At 34.9% G+C, this 18,359-nt stretch overlaps 1 protein-coding gene across 6 annotated transcripts in view; it reads right to left on the reverse strand.

Moving 5' to 3' along the window:
* Positions 1-18,359, reverse strand: part of ARFIP1 (ADP ribosylation factor interacting protein 1) — a 43,900-nt gene that overhangs the window by 16,361 nt on the left and 9,180 nt on the right. For 2 of the 6 annotated variants that reach the window (XM_050896348.1, XM_050896351.1), the window contains 4 exons: positions 18,068-18,169; positions 8,663-8,777; positions 5,835-5,930; positions 4,267-4,376 (listed from right to left, as the gene is read on the reverse strand). In XM_050896348.1, the coding sequence (XP_050752305.1) occupies positions 4,267-4,376; positions 5,835-5,930; positions 8,663-8,777; positions 18,068-18,169 (423 nt within the window). The remainder of the gene's footprint in view (positions 1-4,266; positions 4,377-5,834; positions 5,931-8,662; positions 8,778-18,067; positions 18,170-18,359) is intronic. The other 4 variants (XM_050896349.1, XM_050896350.1, XM_050896354.1 and 1 more) reach the window with 4 other exon arrangements.

Below are 18,359 nucleotides of genomic sequence, written 5' to 3' on the forward strand. Positions count from 1 at the left end.
TTACACATCTATAAAATGGAGCTGATTGTCTCAGAAAGACTTACTATTTCTTTTCTGTCACAAGGAAAAATCTTAACAGATTTGCAGTTCATTAACACAGTGAGCAGAAAACATGCTCTTACAAGGCTGTAGACACTTTCACCCAGCCAACGGCTGTGACAGCTCAGGCTGCTACCACGTTCCACTTATCTGTGACACCTCCTCTGCCAGAGATTTGAGCCCAACTCAGCAGTGAGCCTCCCATGATGCACATTGGGGTTTCCCTTGACTAAGACATAGGAGAAGCCATTTGCAAAGCAGATGTGTAGCAAAGGCATACAATTTCTCTATGGAAAGCAGGAATTATTGACTGTTACAGTAAGTTACTTGAAGTTAACCTGTGGTCCCAAGAGGTGAAGAGATAACCAGCTTACACATATGAAGAATTACTGCTAGAAACAGAATTACAAGGAAACGAACTTAGTAGTCAATGACACAGCTACTCTGAAGGGACTTAACCTAAGTGCAAAGCTGCTATTTTGTTAGGTGAAATAATGCCCAAGCCTATCTTATACCACATTCCCCAAATACATTACAGCACTGGATTTCCCAGAGTTTCCAAATTCAAGGACTTTAGTTTAATCCAGTCTTTACTTACATCCAAAGGAGACACACATTTAACCTGCTAGAACTTTTATGTCCTTTCTAAATTTAATAGACAAACACAGGAAAGACTCAAGAATGATCAAACAGAACAAGTTGGTCATAACTGATAAGCTTTAGATTGGAAGGTACAGACTATTTAGGCTACCTCATTAGATTCAACCAATTAACAAGAAAGAGCACAGCAAATCTAGGAGACAAATGCCTGTCAAGAATCGGAAATTTGGGAGAGCGTAACAAGTCATATCAATGCAGAATGCAACTTTATTACCAAAGTCTGCAACAAAAATTGCAAAATACAGCTTAGCAATGAATGAGTGTGATCAGAGTATAAATAAGCATTTGACTAGGAACTATGGAATTGATGGCTATTTTGGCTATTTTCTAAAAAAGCTGAGATACCCCCCCACCCCCACAAATGCAAGAGAAAAATCTGAATCATGGAAGGCAAAACTTTTGGAAGCAAGAATAAATTACAAAGGAAGGAATTATTTTCAACCAAGGAGTATTTGCTTCAAAAAGTTACAGCAGAAAACCTAAAACACCCCAGCAGGTGAGGAAAAACTAGTAATTGGAAAGACTTAAACTGCACACTTTGTTAAGCTAAGATGTAGGTAGAGATAAAGTTGAATGCTAAGACTGAACAAGAATAATTGAGAAAGAAGATGCACCTATCTATTTTGATTTACTCCGGTTCTAAGCAGACTAGTACAGACACAAAAGTTGCTGAATATTCTCACCAGCAAACGGAGAAAATTCCACACATTAATTCCATTTTGCTTTGTTCTGAAAAAGTATCTATAAAGAACACTGTCCTGAATAAGACCACGCTCCTCAAAAAGAAGTCACACAGGGCAAAGTTAAGAAAAAGAACTCTCTTAAAGAAAAAACCCACCAAAATACATTTAAGAGAAATATATTTTAAATTGCATATGTTAAAAGATGAACAGAGACATTACTGGACGTGTCTCAGAAATAAATGTTCCACTAGTAGCCCAGTATTAAAGAGAGGCTTGTAGAACAGGTATATTGTTTTTTTCCCCTCAAAGTTTAAGTTGTATGAAAAACAAAAAGATAAGCTTTTTATTAGAATTACTGAAAGTCAAGAAGAGTCACAACTTTCTTGTGCCTATGTCTTTTTGCTAAACTGAAAACGCCTTTCTCATCCAAAGGGGGAGGCACGGGAAGGAGAAAGAACAGCAAAAGCTCTTGCTACTAGATTATGGAAAGAAGGGCAATTTCTTTTGATGCTAACTCATGATTACTAGGGGGCATAAGATTGGAGAGAGTGAACAGGGACAGTAGTTGCAAAGGCAACAGAATAATCTTATCAAGTTACAAATTACGGGAAGAAGTTAAAAACAGTCTATGAAAATTCATGGTTAGGCTAGAGAGAAGAGCAGCTTTAACCTCCTGTGATTTTCACTTGGAAACAGTTTCTTAAAACAGAAATAAAAGTGGGAGATAACAAAAGCAATTGTCTCTCATTCACAGAAAGGCATACAGGACAAAAAGCAAGGTACTCAAAATACATGAAGGCATACTTAATCATCTCTTCACAGATGGGTATGACTTCTGAACATATCCAATAATTTAGATTTCACAACTCCTGATACAGACACTGTGACAGAGGAACTACTCATGTCAGATTCCTAAGGAACTTCTAACAGCAAGTTTTACCACTAACTCCACTTGCAGATTAATGTCTGGTACATTGAATAGCATGGATTTCAGCTCAGAGGGGTTCAACTGCTGGCTTCCCTCCACTAAATCATTTACTCCTGCCCTTTATTTCTGCATCTTCTAACCTATGATCAGTTAGCTATTACGAGATAAGGAGACTTCTTCCCACAACCTTCCTAATGGGAACCAAAGTAAGCCAGTGTGTCCACAAATTGAAATACTGTCCTTAATCAAATTAAATACGCTTTTTGTATGTAGCCTACATATAAAGTGTTTTCAAATGTATGGCATCTCCAGGGACATTTGCATAATGCTCCCTCAACTCAGAATGAATTCATAAGCTCTCTCTGAACAATCCTATTCCTCCAAAAGAGCCATACAAGAAGTCAGTATGGGACTCTAGAAAGATCATAACTGACCTATCTCCTTAGGCATATTTGGGAAACAACTTCAAGCTTATAGATTTCAAGAAAACAAATTAATTTAGTTTTCTGAAAGTGCTGTCTTTGTTTGCTATGCCATAACTGGTGGGATTCTGGATTTCAGGGAGGGGAAGGATTAAGCCAAGAAAGAAATCTAAAAATCCAGACTTTGCAAAGACTACACTCAAAGAAATTTCTAAGTAAGGATCTGAGACCACTTTTCCCAGCATTTTTCACTAGTCCTCTGGCTACTGCTTCACCTAAGTGGGTTTGCAACCATTCTGCAATTGAGACATGGGGATTTTTTTTGTTTTGTTTTCTAAATCAAGGCACCAAAAAGAGCGAATAAGGTCCTCTCCTATTTAGTTGTGGTATAGGAGATTCAATCGCAGAAGTCAATGTTTCTTAAACAAACAGAGAATTTTAAAGAATGGCTTAAGCTGAATAGCACATATTCTGATTGGACCACAGCACGCTGCAGGAGCAGCTGGCAGACTTCTGCAGTTGCTACAAAATTTAGATTACAAGAAAAGTGGAAATTCTAAAAGCTATTTCATTAGACTAAAAAAGATGCAAACTTCTGATTCTAACACAAAGAACAGTATAAGCGTTTACTAGTGGGTAGAATGTCTCCACCCCTGCCTCTCGTCCTCACTGGGGAGGAAGTCCTTATCTGGACTTAAGAACACTGGACAGATTCCGACCTGTGTTTTACAAGTGAACTTCTTTCCACAGATTCTTCATTTCTTCAGTTTGATGTAGATCCCACTGATGCACAACCCACCTGCCCACACTTCTGTCATTTAAGTTGCAGGCATAAATAAAAGCTATTTTTCAAAACTGGTCTTTGTTTAAAACTCCTGACAGTAATGTATTCCCTGACAATTGTGCCTTACCTTACGGCTTTTTAATGAGAGTCACTTCTGGCAAACTGGTGTGCTTTAAGCACCTTTTCTTTATTCTTTTGTTATTATTTTAATTTCATCAAATCCCAATTGATCACAAAGCATCATCATATAAGAGTAAAACACACATGAACCGAAGCAACAATTCCAACACTAAGAAAAAACAATCAGCCCAGACAGAACAAAAACATCAGAATAGTGATTAACAAGTTTGGAACTTGTAGATAGGCCTGACTTTTTCCCATCAGCTAAAATTTTATTGTATCAGCAATCAACTCAAAGATAGCCAAAAGATTTAATTACAAGCATTAGTGCTGAAATCTGTACATTGTGTATGTTGAAGGGGACATTAGAAATGGAACATTCTTTACCTTGTTAAATCAGTGATAACTATGAAAGATTTTCCACTTAAAACCTGGGATTTAAAAAGGCTTACAAAGAATGCTACACTTGGAAGAAAACTAAGCCTTCCCTATGCATTCTTGCTTATGCTCACTGCAACAACAGACTACGTTCACACAGTAGCACAATACTTTGAAAACTTTAGTCCAATCTAGTAGCAAACTCATTTCTAGAATACATACATACGCACACACAAATATATGTCTGCATACCTTGTAAGTGTTTAGGCTCCACTTTCTCACCAATTCCAATTTCTCCATTGCTGGACTCTTTACTTCATCTGCTAACACAACAGGTCCACTCTTCTGCTGAGCTCTGCCCCCTGTCAGACACAAAGCAAATCTTCAAGGCCTTGGGTTTTTTTGTTTTAAAGGATTAATAGCAGGTATGGAAGATTTGTGCAATTGCACATGCAAAAGCAGAGCAAGGTGACAGTAAGAACTTAAGACAAATATGCAGATTTTCAAAATCAATTCCAGAAAGAAAGAATTATTTTAAAACTGATATAAAGCATGTATATATCTCAGTGTTTCATGTAGGAATAGGCTGAATAAATCTTACCTGAATGCATGGAGTTTTACTAACCAACCTTAAAACAGCTTTTGAGACATGTTTATTACTTAATCTATGTTTTAAAATTCCAACAGTTGAACACCCTCTTGGATCTAGCCAATCTAAAAGTCTGTTTACAACCTGCAGACCATTAAATGAAAATTAGCGGCATATAAAAACTGTTGTCAGAATACAACTAATAAATTTCAAAACAGACTTTTTATCTTTTCCAATGAATGTCATCCTTTCCAGAAGATGTGTTCACCCAATATTTAACTTTATTATTTTAGCTTTGTTAGCTCATTGTATTAGGAATAACTAATTCTACAAACCACCAGTATAAAAATAGCAACAAAGAAAAGATTTAAAGCAATAAATTAAAATATCTAGGGCCAATCACCACATATTAATTGCCAATACTTAGCATTTTCAAGCTAGTATGGGATATCATGTGGATTCTAAGGTTTAATTTTGCAAAAATATTTCCTAGTGTCCTAAATAGTAAGAACTGCAAAGCACTACCACTTTTTAAGCAACACTTTTATTTATTCATGTACAATTTTGACTACTCCTGCCTCTAATCCCTACTATTACTTACAGTCACCTTAGCCTTGCTAGGTTATTTATGTAAATAAGAGTTTGGAAAAAAGTCTATACAGATGCCTCAAGATACTCCTTTAGCATGAAGCTCTACTATGTTCTTTACGTCTTCAAAATGCTGCGCAAACATTAAGTAATTAATCCTCTCAACACCCTTATGAGGTAACTGAATAGGTTTTCTCCTTTTATATAGGAGGAAACAGACAAAGATATTAAGTAATTTGCCCATAGGCAGAAAATGAGTCAAGTGGCAAAGCCTAGTTTGGGTGTTGTGAATTCCTAATGGCCACCTCATACTCTGTTCTCCTGGAGTATGTGATCATTTTGGCAAAAAATGCAAAAAGTTTCAGCTTTAACCTAAATAAAAGATTTTGGTTACTGCCATTTTAGCTACTGTTTGTTATCATTAGTATTTGGTAATTATTTTCTAAATTTTATGGAGCAAAAAGCAGCATACAAAAAGGAAAGCAGAGGTTACTTTGTGAACTGTTGAAAGCCAGAAATGAGAGCCACCAGAAAACCCCAGAAGTTATATTTCCAACTAACAGTAAATCAAATTATGAGAGACATGGAGGAGTTAGTACAGTGTCAGCAGAGACAAGGGCGTTATCCATTCAGTGCTATATACCTGTGGGAATAATTAAATCACAACCTTGTCCAGCCAGTCTGCTAGCTGCTGCACTGCTAGGAGATATAACAGATGATTTGGGTGATGCTGAGGAACCTGAAGAGGGGACATATTTAACCATGAAAACCCATCATCTTCCTTAGAAGGCAATGTGCACTTTTACACAGATAGGTTTTTTTTCAAAACAAAGAACATTTGCTTCAGCAACACACTAAATAGAAGCATTCACAGAAAAGTTGCTGGAATTTCTGATGGAAATGCTTTTTAAGAGGTGCAGCTGTTCATGTGAACTACTCCAAGTTTTCATGATTTAATCTTTTTCTCTAGGTCATGATGCCAAACTTTTTTTATTTTTGTAAGAGTAATCAAAATACAACCGACAGCTTCATCAGTAAAGTATACACTATCAACAGAAAATTCCATCAAAGATTGTTACATACAGCTTCCACAACTGAAACCTCCTTTTTCAGGCCTAGGTAGATTTCATTCTGCACTGTCACTGAATGGTACTCACAGCATTAAGGGGTGAAGTAAGCTCCGAAATCTGTGCCAATTTCAGATATACTTGATTAACATCTGCTCCTAAGTCTGTGTAAACACACAGCAATAAGCTATCCAGAAGATCATATGAGCCATTAGCTGTTAAGGTGTGTAATCTCCTTCCCAAAAGAAAGATTTTACAGCACTTGCTTGTTCTCTTTAAAAAAAAACAAACCCAGCTTTAAATGACCTGCACCGTTTGTGTTCTCTACGCTGTTTTAGGATTATGCTTTTCAGAGCTTTGCCACTCTTTCATATCACAAAAATGTGAAGTGGCATTCTTATGAAATTTTCAGGATTTAAAACCCAAACAAACAAATTAGCTTCTTCTCTGTAGTGATGAGTAACCATCATATTGGGGGGGAGCTTTCATTGCTTTTGCTGAGAAATTCTGAGAATCTTCAGGGCTGACAGTGTGCTGGGGGGAAAGGAAATCAAACCTAAACTTTAGCAGTTTCAACAAAATTTAGTCATCAGTAACACCAAAAATATCACTCAACGTAACTGAATCAACAACCAGCTTTTGCCTTTTAAACATACTACACAGCACTACTAACATGGGGTACGTGAATTCAATGATTTGGATCCAATTGCACAGAAAAGACGAGATGGAAAGATAGCACACTTGCTGTGTCCTTCTGTAGCAATACATTGCATAAGAGCTGCAACTGGATTCATCCAGGCATAAAAGTTTGCCTGCAAGATCCTGCTAAAGGCCTAAAGACTGAATCACTTCAGCAAGTGAGCCAAGACAAGCAGTTAAAAAAATCCTTATCATTTGACAGAGTGTTAATGCAGCCTTATGCATTCTTCATCATTCAACATCCCCCAAATCCTAAAAACTGTTCCCCTCCAGTATTGTTTACTTTGCATTAAAAAATGAAGCCCTAATAAGGACACTCAAACAGAAAATAGAATTTTTAGAAACAGGGCAATCATTCTACTTTTGTCCATAGTTTCATAAGAAGCCTTAGTTTCTACCACTTCTCTCTCTCTGATTTGGTTAGAGCATTAGGAAAAATCTGAAGAAAATATACTTGGAGGAAAACTGCGATATCTAAAGTGTTAAAAGTTACATGTCCAAAGTTCATCATTTGTATACATAACTTTCTACAGAACATTTGGATTTCAAACATATTAGTGCAGCTTGAAACACATCTTAGACACTTTTTCCCTTACAGGCTAATGCACTTAACAGCTGCAACAGTTATCCTGCTAATAGAATACAAAAAGGCAAGAATGGTGAGCAGTTTGCCATCTGCCCAGTTTTTAGCTAGATAATTTGCTAATTTCAAAGACTTAAAGAAACCACAGCATTCACTTTGTAATATATGTAAAGTACAGCATGTAAATCACTGTTTTCATAAGTACAGAATTTTACCGAACAGGAAATGAAGCAAAACGTAAATTAAATCTATGACTACAAAGAGACTTATTTTCACAGCTGCTCATTTGAGATCACTTCAAACCTTTCAAATTCAAAAATTGTCGAAGTTACATAATTCATTAAAATATCACTTTCACATACTATATCGTGGCACTCTTGTTTTTAGATAGATGGGAAACACTGATGTTACTGGCTTGTTTATCTCCTGGTATTTCTCATTGTTTAATACTAGCTTAGATTCTCTAAAACATAGATTAATACTTGCATAGTGAATTAAATATTAATTAATAAAATTCTTCTGCTATAAACAACTGCAACTCTGTGCTGAGAAAATATGAGAACAGATACTTTTTCATTAGGTAGTACCTGGAAAAAGAGACCCAAAGCATTATGACTCCTAACAACAATACATTAAAGTAATATATGCACTATAACAAAAAAAGGAGAGACAAGTCTCAGGGGCAACAAAGAAGAATTCCACTCATTAATCTGCTCCAGGTAACTGAACTGTGTATCAAGAAATAAATAACTCTCCAGCTATGTTTCAAATCAGAACAATACCTACAACATTTAAAGAAAACTTCAGTGCAATATAGTAGTAAAATTCTTCAGTCTGACACCATTTCAAGGTGCTCAAGGACTACCCTTCCTGTAAAGGCAGACCAATTTAACACTAAGTAGTTTCCACTAGTCCCTTGACAGATACAACAAGTGTAGCATATATACTCTATTTTAACAACCCAGCTACCAGAGAAGATAAACAGGTTGTCACTAATGCACATCTCAATCTGTACATTTACACCAAAATGCTCAAAGCAGCTACAGAACATTGTATTCCTGACCATACAAAAATATGCCTGAAGATTTTTAAATTGAGAAATAAAGACAAAAAAGCAGTTACCTTTACCTGGAAATGGTCCTGCCTCAACAACTCCCTCTTTGGTGCTGTCAAAGCCATGAGACGTTATTTTGGTTTCAGAAAGTCCAAGTCCAACTGGCAACGCACGTTTCAAGTCCTTGGAAATATTTGAATAAAAATGGAAAGTTAATGTTTAAAAAAAGATAAAAGTGACTCAAAAGTATTATAATGCAATTTCAGCAGCTCTTACACAGGCAATTGTGCCTTTAGCCTGGAATGTCTTCGCTGGTGTCACAGCATTCTACTGCGATGCACAAATAAAACATAAGTGAATGAGAAACACTGCAAGTATAGCCTGTGTATTTGTTCTAGATTTTTTTTTATATTGATGAACAACTCAAATGCCATCTCTTAGAGCAGCAGTTACCAAAATGTGGCCTGCAACATCATGTTATGTGGTCTGAAGCTGGTTCAAGCAACCATATCAGTTTAATAATGTTTCCAGTTAAAAACTGACAGGGGTACAGAACGATCTAAGACTAAGAGCAGACAACAAGGGGTACAGAATGATCTAAGACTAAGAGCAGACAACATTTTACAAACGAAAGATGTGGAAGCAACTATCATAATGTTAAAGATAAAACAAAAAATATTTCACTCTAAGCAAGAAATAGCTTTAAAAGTCACAGCATCCTTAATTTCTACAAATAGCACATGAAATCTCTAATATTTGACATGGGAGAAACATCCAGAAAGGCATCACTTCAACAACTTCCTTCTGAGCACTTACTCTACATCACAAGTGCTCACAGAACAAAGTTGCCATTTACTTCTGTTTGCTTTTGAAACTCATTGATTTAAAATTGCCTGAGATCACCTTGTATAACTTCTGAGAGCTAGATTAACTACTACAATCAACTTTCAGGCATCTGAAGTCTTCACAGAAACCCAATACAGGCCTATTACTGAACTATGAATTCATACACCATAATTCACATACCATCCTACTGTCCATTTTTGCTATCTTACCCATCTCTACAAATAGCTCCCAAAGGTTTCCTGGACTATACGTCCAGCCATCTGATTGAAGTTTAAGCCTCTGGTGTTATGGAATATACTTAGTGCTTTAAAAAAAGTTCAGGTATTCAAAGCAATTTAAAACAACTAATTCGTAAAAAGTGGGTGAAAAGCTACTCTGGAAGTGAAAGCAAAAAGGTAAAATACACTTACAAAAAATTAAGCATCAAGAAATTGGAAAACTGGCAGTTTCTGGAGTCAGGTACTCTTTTGCATCCCCTCTGCTTCCATAGAGAGGCAAAAAAGATGAAAAAGTATAGAGGAGCAATAGTGAAATTTGCAGAGAAAAACTATACATAGCTTTAAGATGTCAGTGTCTGGACATGTGCAGTAACTATTCATGACACATGCAATGCTTCTGATTACAAAGAAAACACAACCTTTAAAATCCAATCCATGTTTAACATATTACTGTAGTCGCTCAATCCACAAACCAGAAGCAAGCTAGCACATAAGAATGATACTGCCTAGAGGCTCAGAATGCCAAGAAGTGGCTTTGGATCATGTCCCCACAGATTTAGGTAGTTGCCCTTAGTTTAAGACAAACTCCTGGGAGGAGGAAAAACGGAAGAGCTACAAACATATGAATTTCAGCAGAACAGAAACCTTGTTGACATCGAAAACCCAGGATGTTACTGCAGTCAGAGTAACCAATTCCTATAGCCATACTTTCACTCACATGAACTAGCTATTTAATAACAGATTATGCTATATTTGTGTATATCTGAAGCATTATACCAAAAAAAAAAAAAAGGAAAAATAAACAGCATGAACAACAAATAGTAGTCACATGCAGAACCTGATCTCACAAATTAAGCATATCACAACATTGGATACATACTGTTTTCAGTCTTCACAACTGACTTAACATTGGTGCTTCCATTTAAGTACTCGCAGTTGGTGGTATTCTGGAAAGCCTTTGCTTCAACTTAGTTTAGCTAATAGACAGAGTCCATTTAACTCAAAATGTAGCAAGTCACTAGGAGCTGAAAAAGCAGAGAGACTTGAAAAAGGATAACCAGATTGCAGAGGAGAAGATGCACTGATTTAACAAAAAGGACACGGCATCAATTTTTTTCTTCCTGAAGGCACCTTGGCACGTTGTATAGTTTTCAGAAATATCTGAATCTGTAGCCAAACAAATGTAGACAGCTAACCTGCTTAAGCATGTTTGCAATAGGAATCTAAGCAATCATCTGTATTTAAGGTTAAAATGCAGAACATCTGCTTTGTAAAGACAAAAGTTTATATCTAAACTTAAGCAATTGTACTACCTCTGTACATTCAACTTAATTCTAATTTGAAGGTAAACACAGGCTGAACAAACTACAGAGTTAAATAAATCAGAATATTACAACACATCCTTCTCTTAAATAAAAACCTGATATTTGGATCATGAAAATTCTTAAGATCTACAATTGTGCATATATACCCATCAGGTTTTTTTTACATAAATATATACATATGTACGTATATGTACACAAACACATATTTGTTTGAAGATATCTACACTTTTTTCATTAGCAAAAAGGCAAAGTTCAGTGTAAAGAACTGCATTCACACCTGTTTTTAAACACCTATATTAACCAGTTGAAATATATCCTGCTGAAGAAAGATATCCTTGCATATGAATTTAAAAGAAAGATTTACCATTTGTTGATTTATACATGATCAGAATTGTCATCAAAAAGTCAGTGATCATCAAAACACTACCTTTTTGTTGTTTATAAACATGAAAATTACTGTTCAATGGAGACACACTTCTGCATGTAAACTTCAATTTTTAACATGTCATTCTTGCAACCGACTGTGCTTGCTTTTTTATTTTTTACACAAGTGTTGATAAACAAAAAAGCTACCCAAAAATCTGTAATCATTCTGACAAAGCAATTTATCCCTTCAACAATTTACAAAGAAGGATAATTTAGAAACAGCCTTAGAGTACGAAAAGACATGCACAAAACTTCACATTTAAGAGAAGGTATGACAGTACTTAAGGAGATTTTGGAGTGGTAAGAAGGCAACATAAATCACTTGCATTTTTGTTCCCACCAAATGTAGGTTTGCTGTTACAACATGGGAAGTAAGGACAGATTCCCGTACTACCATAAGGTGATTATATTTTGACTACATATTGCTCTTCTAGCTAAGAGGAAGATTTTGATGATCAGAAGATCTGCTTTCAAACTCATAAGTGATTCCCCCCCTTCTTCGTAAAAGGGAAATCAAGTCTTTAGAATTCATCAAAATTTGTTGATACATTTCAAAACAACAAATCTGTTAAGGGATCACCATCACAAAAAAAAAAAAGATGCTTCATTCATAATTTTCAATTGTATGAGGCTGAAAACCATTGCATGTTTATGCAATTATCATCTAGCAGAAGTATTTTAATATTGTAACTTCACTGCGACCCAGAGCTAGAGGTATAAAACCCCTACATATCAGAAGATTCCCAAGAAGTCAAAAGGTTGGATTACCTATCCCATTCTCAGCCATTTAGCATGCTAAAGGCTCAAAGAAGCAAAAGCATGAAATACAGGTACACAGAACAGCTGCACCAGCTTAATTAGGTCTAGTCAAGACAGTGCAAACCTATATTGTATAGAGCATTTAAACCACTTTAACCCTTTGTTAAAATCCCATTTTAATTAGTTCAAATCACCATATTAAACTAAACATTTTAGTAAGGTTAGCCTTATTTACGTGACTAACAGGGATATTCATCAATTTATTATACAGATCATCCAGATGAACCAGTATGAATTTTTGACATATCAATTCTGTTGAGACAGTAGACACAGCAGTCACTCACTGCATCTTCATGAAGAAACGTTGGCTGAATTACAAGACTATTTCCAAAAAGATACTTCCCATCCATAATAATCTAAAATGAAGAGAGGAAAGATACCAGAACTGTATTGTTTCTCCACCAGTCGAAACCAGCTCACTCAGTACAAGCTTGCTCGAAACTAAGGAGCAAGTATTAGTTGTATTAACTTCTTAGTTATGTCAGTCCATTATTAATGCATGACTAAGCATTATCTTTTGCTTAGTACCAACAGTAAGTTTAACAGATACGGTTTTACTTGCCTTTACCTTGAATAAAGGTATTTTAAAACCTCTACATTATTAGATAGTTCAAGGAGTCCATTAAAAGTGGAGCAACTAAACTGGGAACAATCACATGCTCGTTTATTTTTTAATGATGGATGACATTTTAAATAAAACTACTCAAGTTACCTTCAGGAAAAATTTGCAACATATCTTATTGTAAAGTTCACAGTTCAAAGTTTTAAAGATTACAAGTCCCATGAAACAAAATGTTACATAGATAGACATAACATCTATCCAGTAAGATAACTGGGTCTGAGCTTTAACTTCTTACCCTAATTTGTGTATTGTATCACTTGGCTCCTGTTTTCCATGAATTAAGCCACTAGATACTCACACCAATATAAATTCAAGCACAAAAATAAACGGGAGGAGAGCTGAAGACTTTAATCTATGCTGAAGTGGCAAACAACATGGACTGACACATTTCTTCTGTTCTCCAATACGTTGCTCTTCACTCAGAAGACCCTTTCTTCTACTACATCCCTTTTGACTTACCTAATGTCATACTACAATCCAGTTTTAAATTAGTTTCCCTTCTACTCTTATCATTAACATTCATATTTTTGGTTTTTAAAACTGTATGAAGCAGACCACTTGGCAACAAAAAGAAAAACTGGTCTTTTTTGTTTCATCTCCTAAAAACAGTTTTCTAGAACTGACACACAGAAATATATTTTAAATCAGTCTACATTAATTAAAATATAATTGCCCAAAGTAAAATCTAACTATGCCAGTCAACATAGCAAAACCTGAGAGATGAACTCAGATGTTTCAGGTAGAATGGGAGTGACAAGGCTGGCATTTTTTTCAGAAGGCAAAAGACAAAAAAGAATTGACCTTATCTATTTGTGCAGTTTTGCAATAGAATTACAGAACAAGATACTGAACACATGCACTCAGATTCATCAGATCCCAGAGCTTATTTCTTAATTCTAATAAGATAAATTGAAGACTCACAACAAAGTTAATTTATCTTTTGCAGCCTAAAGTTTATTATTGGTATTATATACACATGTTTAATAACGGTTTTGTCCCCATAAGAGTACAAAAACAGCCAGGAGAAGAGAGTCTATACTGAAAATGAAAGGAAACAATTGGAACAACAATTTCATAGACTAAGACTGATAAAAACTTCATACAGATTTTGTACAATAGTTTAAACATAACAAATAGCTTACAGCTGCCTGAATACCTTTACAGGCAGTCCAAACGGCTTTTTGATTAATTTAATTTATTCCTATGCAGCTTTCACACTATATGGCATGTTATTGAATTAGGAATAATATACTTCCTCACTCCTTCCCACAGTCCTCAGCTCCCAATCCCCTCAGTGATGTTAAAACACCACTATTCTAATCACATAATTATAATAGCATGGGAGGAAAACTGTGTTCTAGAAGTCAGGGATAAGTGAAATAAACTAGTGAAGAATATAAACCGGCAAGGCTTTCTTATATGTTGAGTTTTCTTGTACAAAGTAGTAAGAAAAACATGTTTGATTAGGAAATGCTGAAGTCCTCTGTTATTAAGACAGACTAACAAACATCCAAACATTGGCAAACAGTTCTATACACCAAGTTCTTAAAGCTTAACTGAGTTCCAACAGAGCTTGGAGAGCTGAAAAGCACTGGGTCAAGCTTTTTCGTAATGAAAGGACATTAGATATTTCATCCAATGATGACTGAAGCTGCACTCTCTTTTAGTTAAAAAAAGTTCCCATCCATCATACAGGCAGGACAAAACTTGTCAGAATTCCACAGGCATCTCTTATTATTACAAACAAGACAGAATTAGAATGTAGCAGCATATTTCTGAATGAGACTTTACAGTTAGGCAAACATTTAAGTTACTTTATAAATATGCTTTTCATTCTTTTTCTTAAAAAAAAAGGAACCAAGAAGATGCATCAAGTAGTGCTATATCACATTCCCACAAGACTGGAACTAATATGCTTCCTTCTGAAGTGATATTATGGCAATCTATGCTGTCTGATGTTCTGCAAAACTAATGGCTTTTTTTCTTCAAAGAAGGAGCAACCCTACTTGCCATTTCCAGGTAAATACATTTGCACTGCATTGCCTTGCAAAATGAAATACTTCTCATGCTTGAGTACATACAAATACTGCATTTGGTGGAAAATAAATGTGCATTTTCATGCCTGAGCAGCTTATGGATGAGGTCTGATGGAAATGCTAAATAGAATGCGAGTCTAGAAGAAAGTTTAGTTTTGTAATTAAAGAACCATGAAGAAAAGGTTGTACAACTACCTCTTTACTCAGTCAAGTGTTTGTCGCAAAATAGCTGCACAAGACCAAATAAAAAATGCAGGATAAATGATGTTTTATTGTTTACATCTGAATTGTACAACATCTAGATGAACGGTTCCCTGATCATAACAACAAGAAAACAAGAAACTAAAATAACCTTGTTCCCTAGCTTCCCAACAAGGCGTAATTGAAATCAGTATAATGGAGTTTGAGTACTCTAAACTCTACTGTGGTCACATACTCTTACCAAGCACTGTGGTAACATTACAACTTAAAGTGGTAATGGTTTCTTGTCCCTTTCTTAAGCGACCTCCTAGAAGTCAGTACTTGGCTTGTCATTTCCGTAAGTCAATAGGAAAAAAGACCCCTGAAAAGTTGGCACAGAAATTCTGTGATGCAATGCATATTGCTTTAGGTTAAAACAAAAAATTACCTGGCAAGGAAAAAAAGAGAAAGCATAGCATTAAGCATTAGAAATAACAAACACAAAGCAAGATGAATAGAAGCTAAATATTAGAATTTGAGACTAACAGATTAGTAAACAGACCTAGATGTTAATTCCAAGAAGTTTGTTTTCTTTGTTTTGTTTATAACAAGCCCCGATTATCACTTATTCTGAGTTTAGGTCACACAGACAGGTGTTAACTTGTGCAAGACAGTTCAAAAAAATATTTGAAGTGCACTTCATCTTCATTGATCTCAGAATAAGCATTGTGAAAATAATTACAGCAGCAAAGTCAACTATGCTTGCATAGTATAAATTTTCTGCAACTCAACCAAATATTTGACCCATTTTTGTGGAAGTTTTGAAATATAGTTGACTCCAAGCCAGCAAAATAATTAGCATGCCAGCAAAAACCTACTTCAACTTTTGTATATGGCCAAAGACAAAAACTACTTTAACATTTCAACATTCCATAGAAAATGATTATATTTTGACTGAACAAGGGCTCTAACCCAGTCAACAAGAGTGCAAGTTCCATTTACTGTAACTAATAAATAAGTATTGGATGCACTACACTGAAGAAGCAATTATTACGTAAGGAAAAGAGAACTTAGACAGCAGTCAAGTCACAACAGCATCAAGGTCATCAGGCTTAAAAAATAGTAAATCTGTTTCTCTACTTCCAGGTGAACCCAAATTCATTACCACTTCAAGGTGTATTTTTGTTGTCCCCCCTAAACATAGGTACATCTTTATTGAAATTTAGTTTTAACTTTATTTCATTAAACATCATCCTAATTTTTACATTATGTTACTGGTAGATCTTAGTTGAATGACAAATCTTAAGAAACATAAGCCTTCCCTCATTGCAGCGCTATTCATAAAAAAAAAATCATGGCCCTTTCAGCAGAAGTAGAAAAAATGCCCAGTAATAAGTGCAGTATTTTTTAACAGGAGCTCTAATATGGATGCATTTCCATCTCATAAAGTTTTATACTTTTTTTGACAGCCATGCTCACTATACAGCTACCCTGCAATCATAGTCAAATGGTCTCAGATGTTGTTTTCAGGATGTATTTTATTTTTTAATATTTTAAAAAATACATATTTTTCCATATTTAAATAACATTTTATTTATAATGATAATATAATAAATACATGTTTAAAATTATACTTTTAATATATATTTAAATGCCTGTTTTCCTGTTTTATGAATAAAATTGCTGGATTAAAAATCAGTATCCTCAAGGCTTAGAATCAATAATTAGAAATGTATACACTTGATTGTACATTACAGAGCACCCAATACTTTACACTATTTAACATTCAGAAAAAAAATTGCCACTACTAATATATCTTTCATACAAAAAAGTTATTGCAATGTGCAGTATCTGCTTTGGTTTTTTAGTCAACTTTAACAATAGTTTATCAGCTTTGAAGAAGTTTTTCCATTAAAGCTAAAATCAGAAGACAAAATTAGATAGATGCTTATTTTACCAATATACAGGATGTACATGTAATTTGTTTTTAAACTTATGAAGGTTCCCCCCTCTAATCAGCATTTTAGTAGGACAGAATAAAATGTTGAAGTTCTGCTCAGTATTTCTTTTAGAAATAATCCTGCACTGCAAGTCAGCATGGGACTGTTAACGCTTAGAGATTTCCTTAAAATCTAAGTCTCAACAGATATCAAATACATGTGGATAATTAACTAGGCTTCATATTTCCAACTGAAAAGCAAAATAAAAATAAAAGTAAAGAAAACCAACCCCAAATTCCATAAACTATACCATAGCACCCTCTGCTGGACAGCCAAACACAAGACGAACAGATAGTAAAATATATCAAGGTTAAGGGAAAGAACTCAAAATTGGATACAGATGATTATGGAAGTATAACTTTTTTTCAACATACAAAAAATAAGATGGATTCTGATAATTTCATCTATATAGCATACAGCAATACAGTAGTAATTTTTCAGTTTCAACACAAGAAAAATTACTTCTCTCCTGTTTACAACTTCAAATCAGAACATGACTATCTTTACTTTCAGGCATGTTGCCTCCAAAGTTAATACCCCTTAGAAGTAGCTTGCCTTGAACAATTTGATCCTTCTTCATAAAAAAATTTAGGATTTGGTAGCCTGAATTCACACGACTTGTTAAGTCTCATATTTTAAAAATGCTTGTTGTCCTGTTTTATGAATAAAATTGTCAGATTAAAAATCAGTATCCTCAAGGATCACAGACAAGAATGTAGAAGCATATACACTTGACTGTGCATTACAGAGCACCCAATTCTTTACACTGTTTCTTGTTCAGAAATATTTGCCACTACTAACATGCCTTTTATACAAAAAGGTTACTGCAATGTGGAATCACATTATGTTATGTCAGCTTTAACAATAATTTATGAGCTTCAAAGGAGTTTTTCCCATTAAAGCTCTAGAAAACTATGTCAAGTGAAGTCTGCTATGCATTGCATTGTAACTTTAGCATTTCTGATAATGGTACCTTGTTAGACAGCAAAGAAAATTCTTACCCTGTTAAAGCTATGCTCGTGAGAATCTTCCAGCTGTCCATTGCTAGTCACAGGAATTTCTGCTGCTGAATTTTTGGGAGACTCTTGAGCCATTGCACCTTCCTATAGTACAAGAAGAAACAGGTTAGCATTTGTCTTAAATTTCCATAGAGTGATCTATATGAAAATACTTGACGTACAGGTTTCATAACAGTTGATTTTATTTTAAACTCCTATTGGTAATAATCTGATATACTAGGTCTGTATACATTCATTTAATCACATACCCAAATCACATTAATATGCTAGCACA

Source organism: Gymnogyps californianus, chromosome 4 (genome assembly GCF_018139145.2).
Source record: "Gymnogyps californianus isolate 813 chromosome 4, ASM1813914v2, whole genome shotgun sequence".
NCBI lineage: Eukaryota > Metazoa > Chordata > Aves > Accipitriformes > Cathartidae > Gymnogyps > Gymnogyps californianus.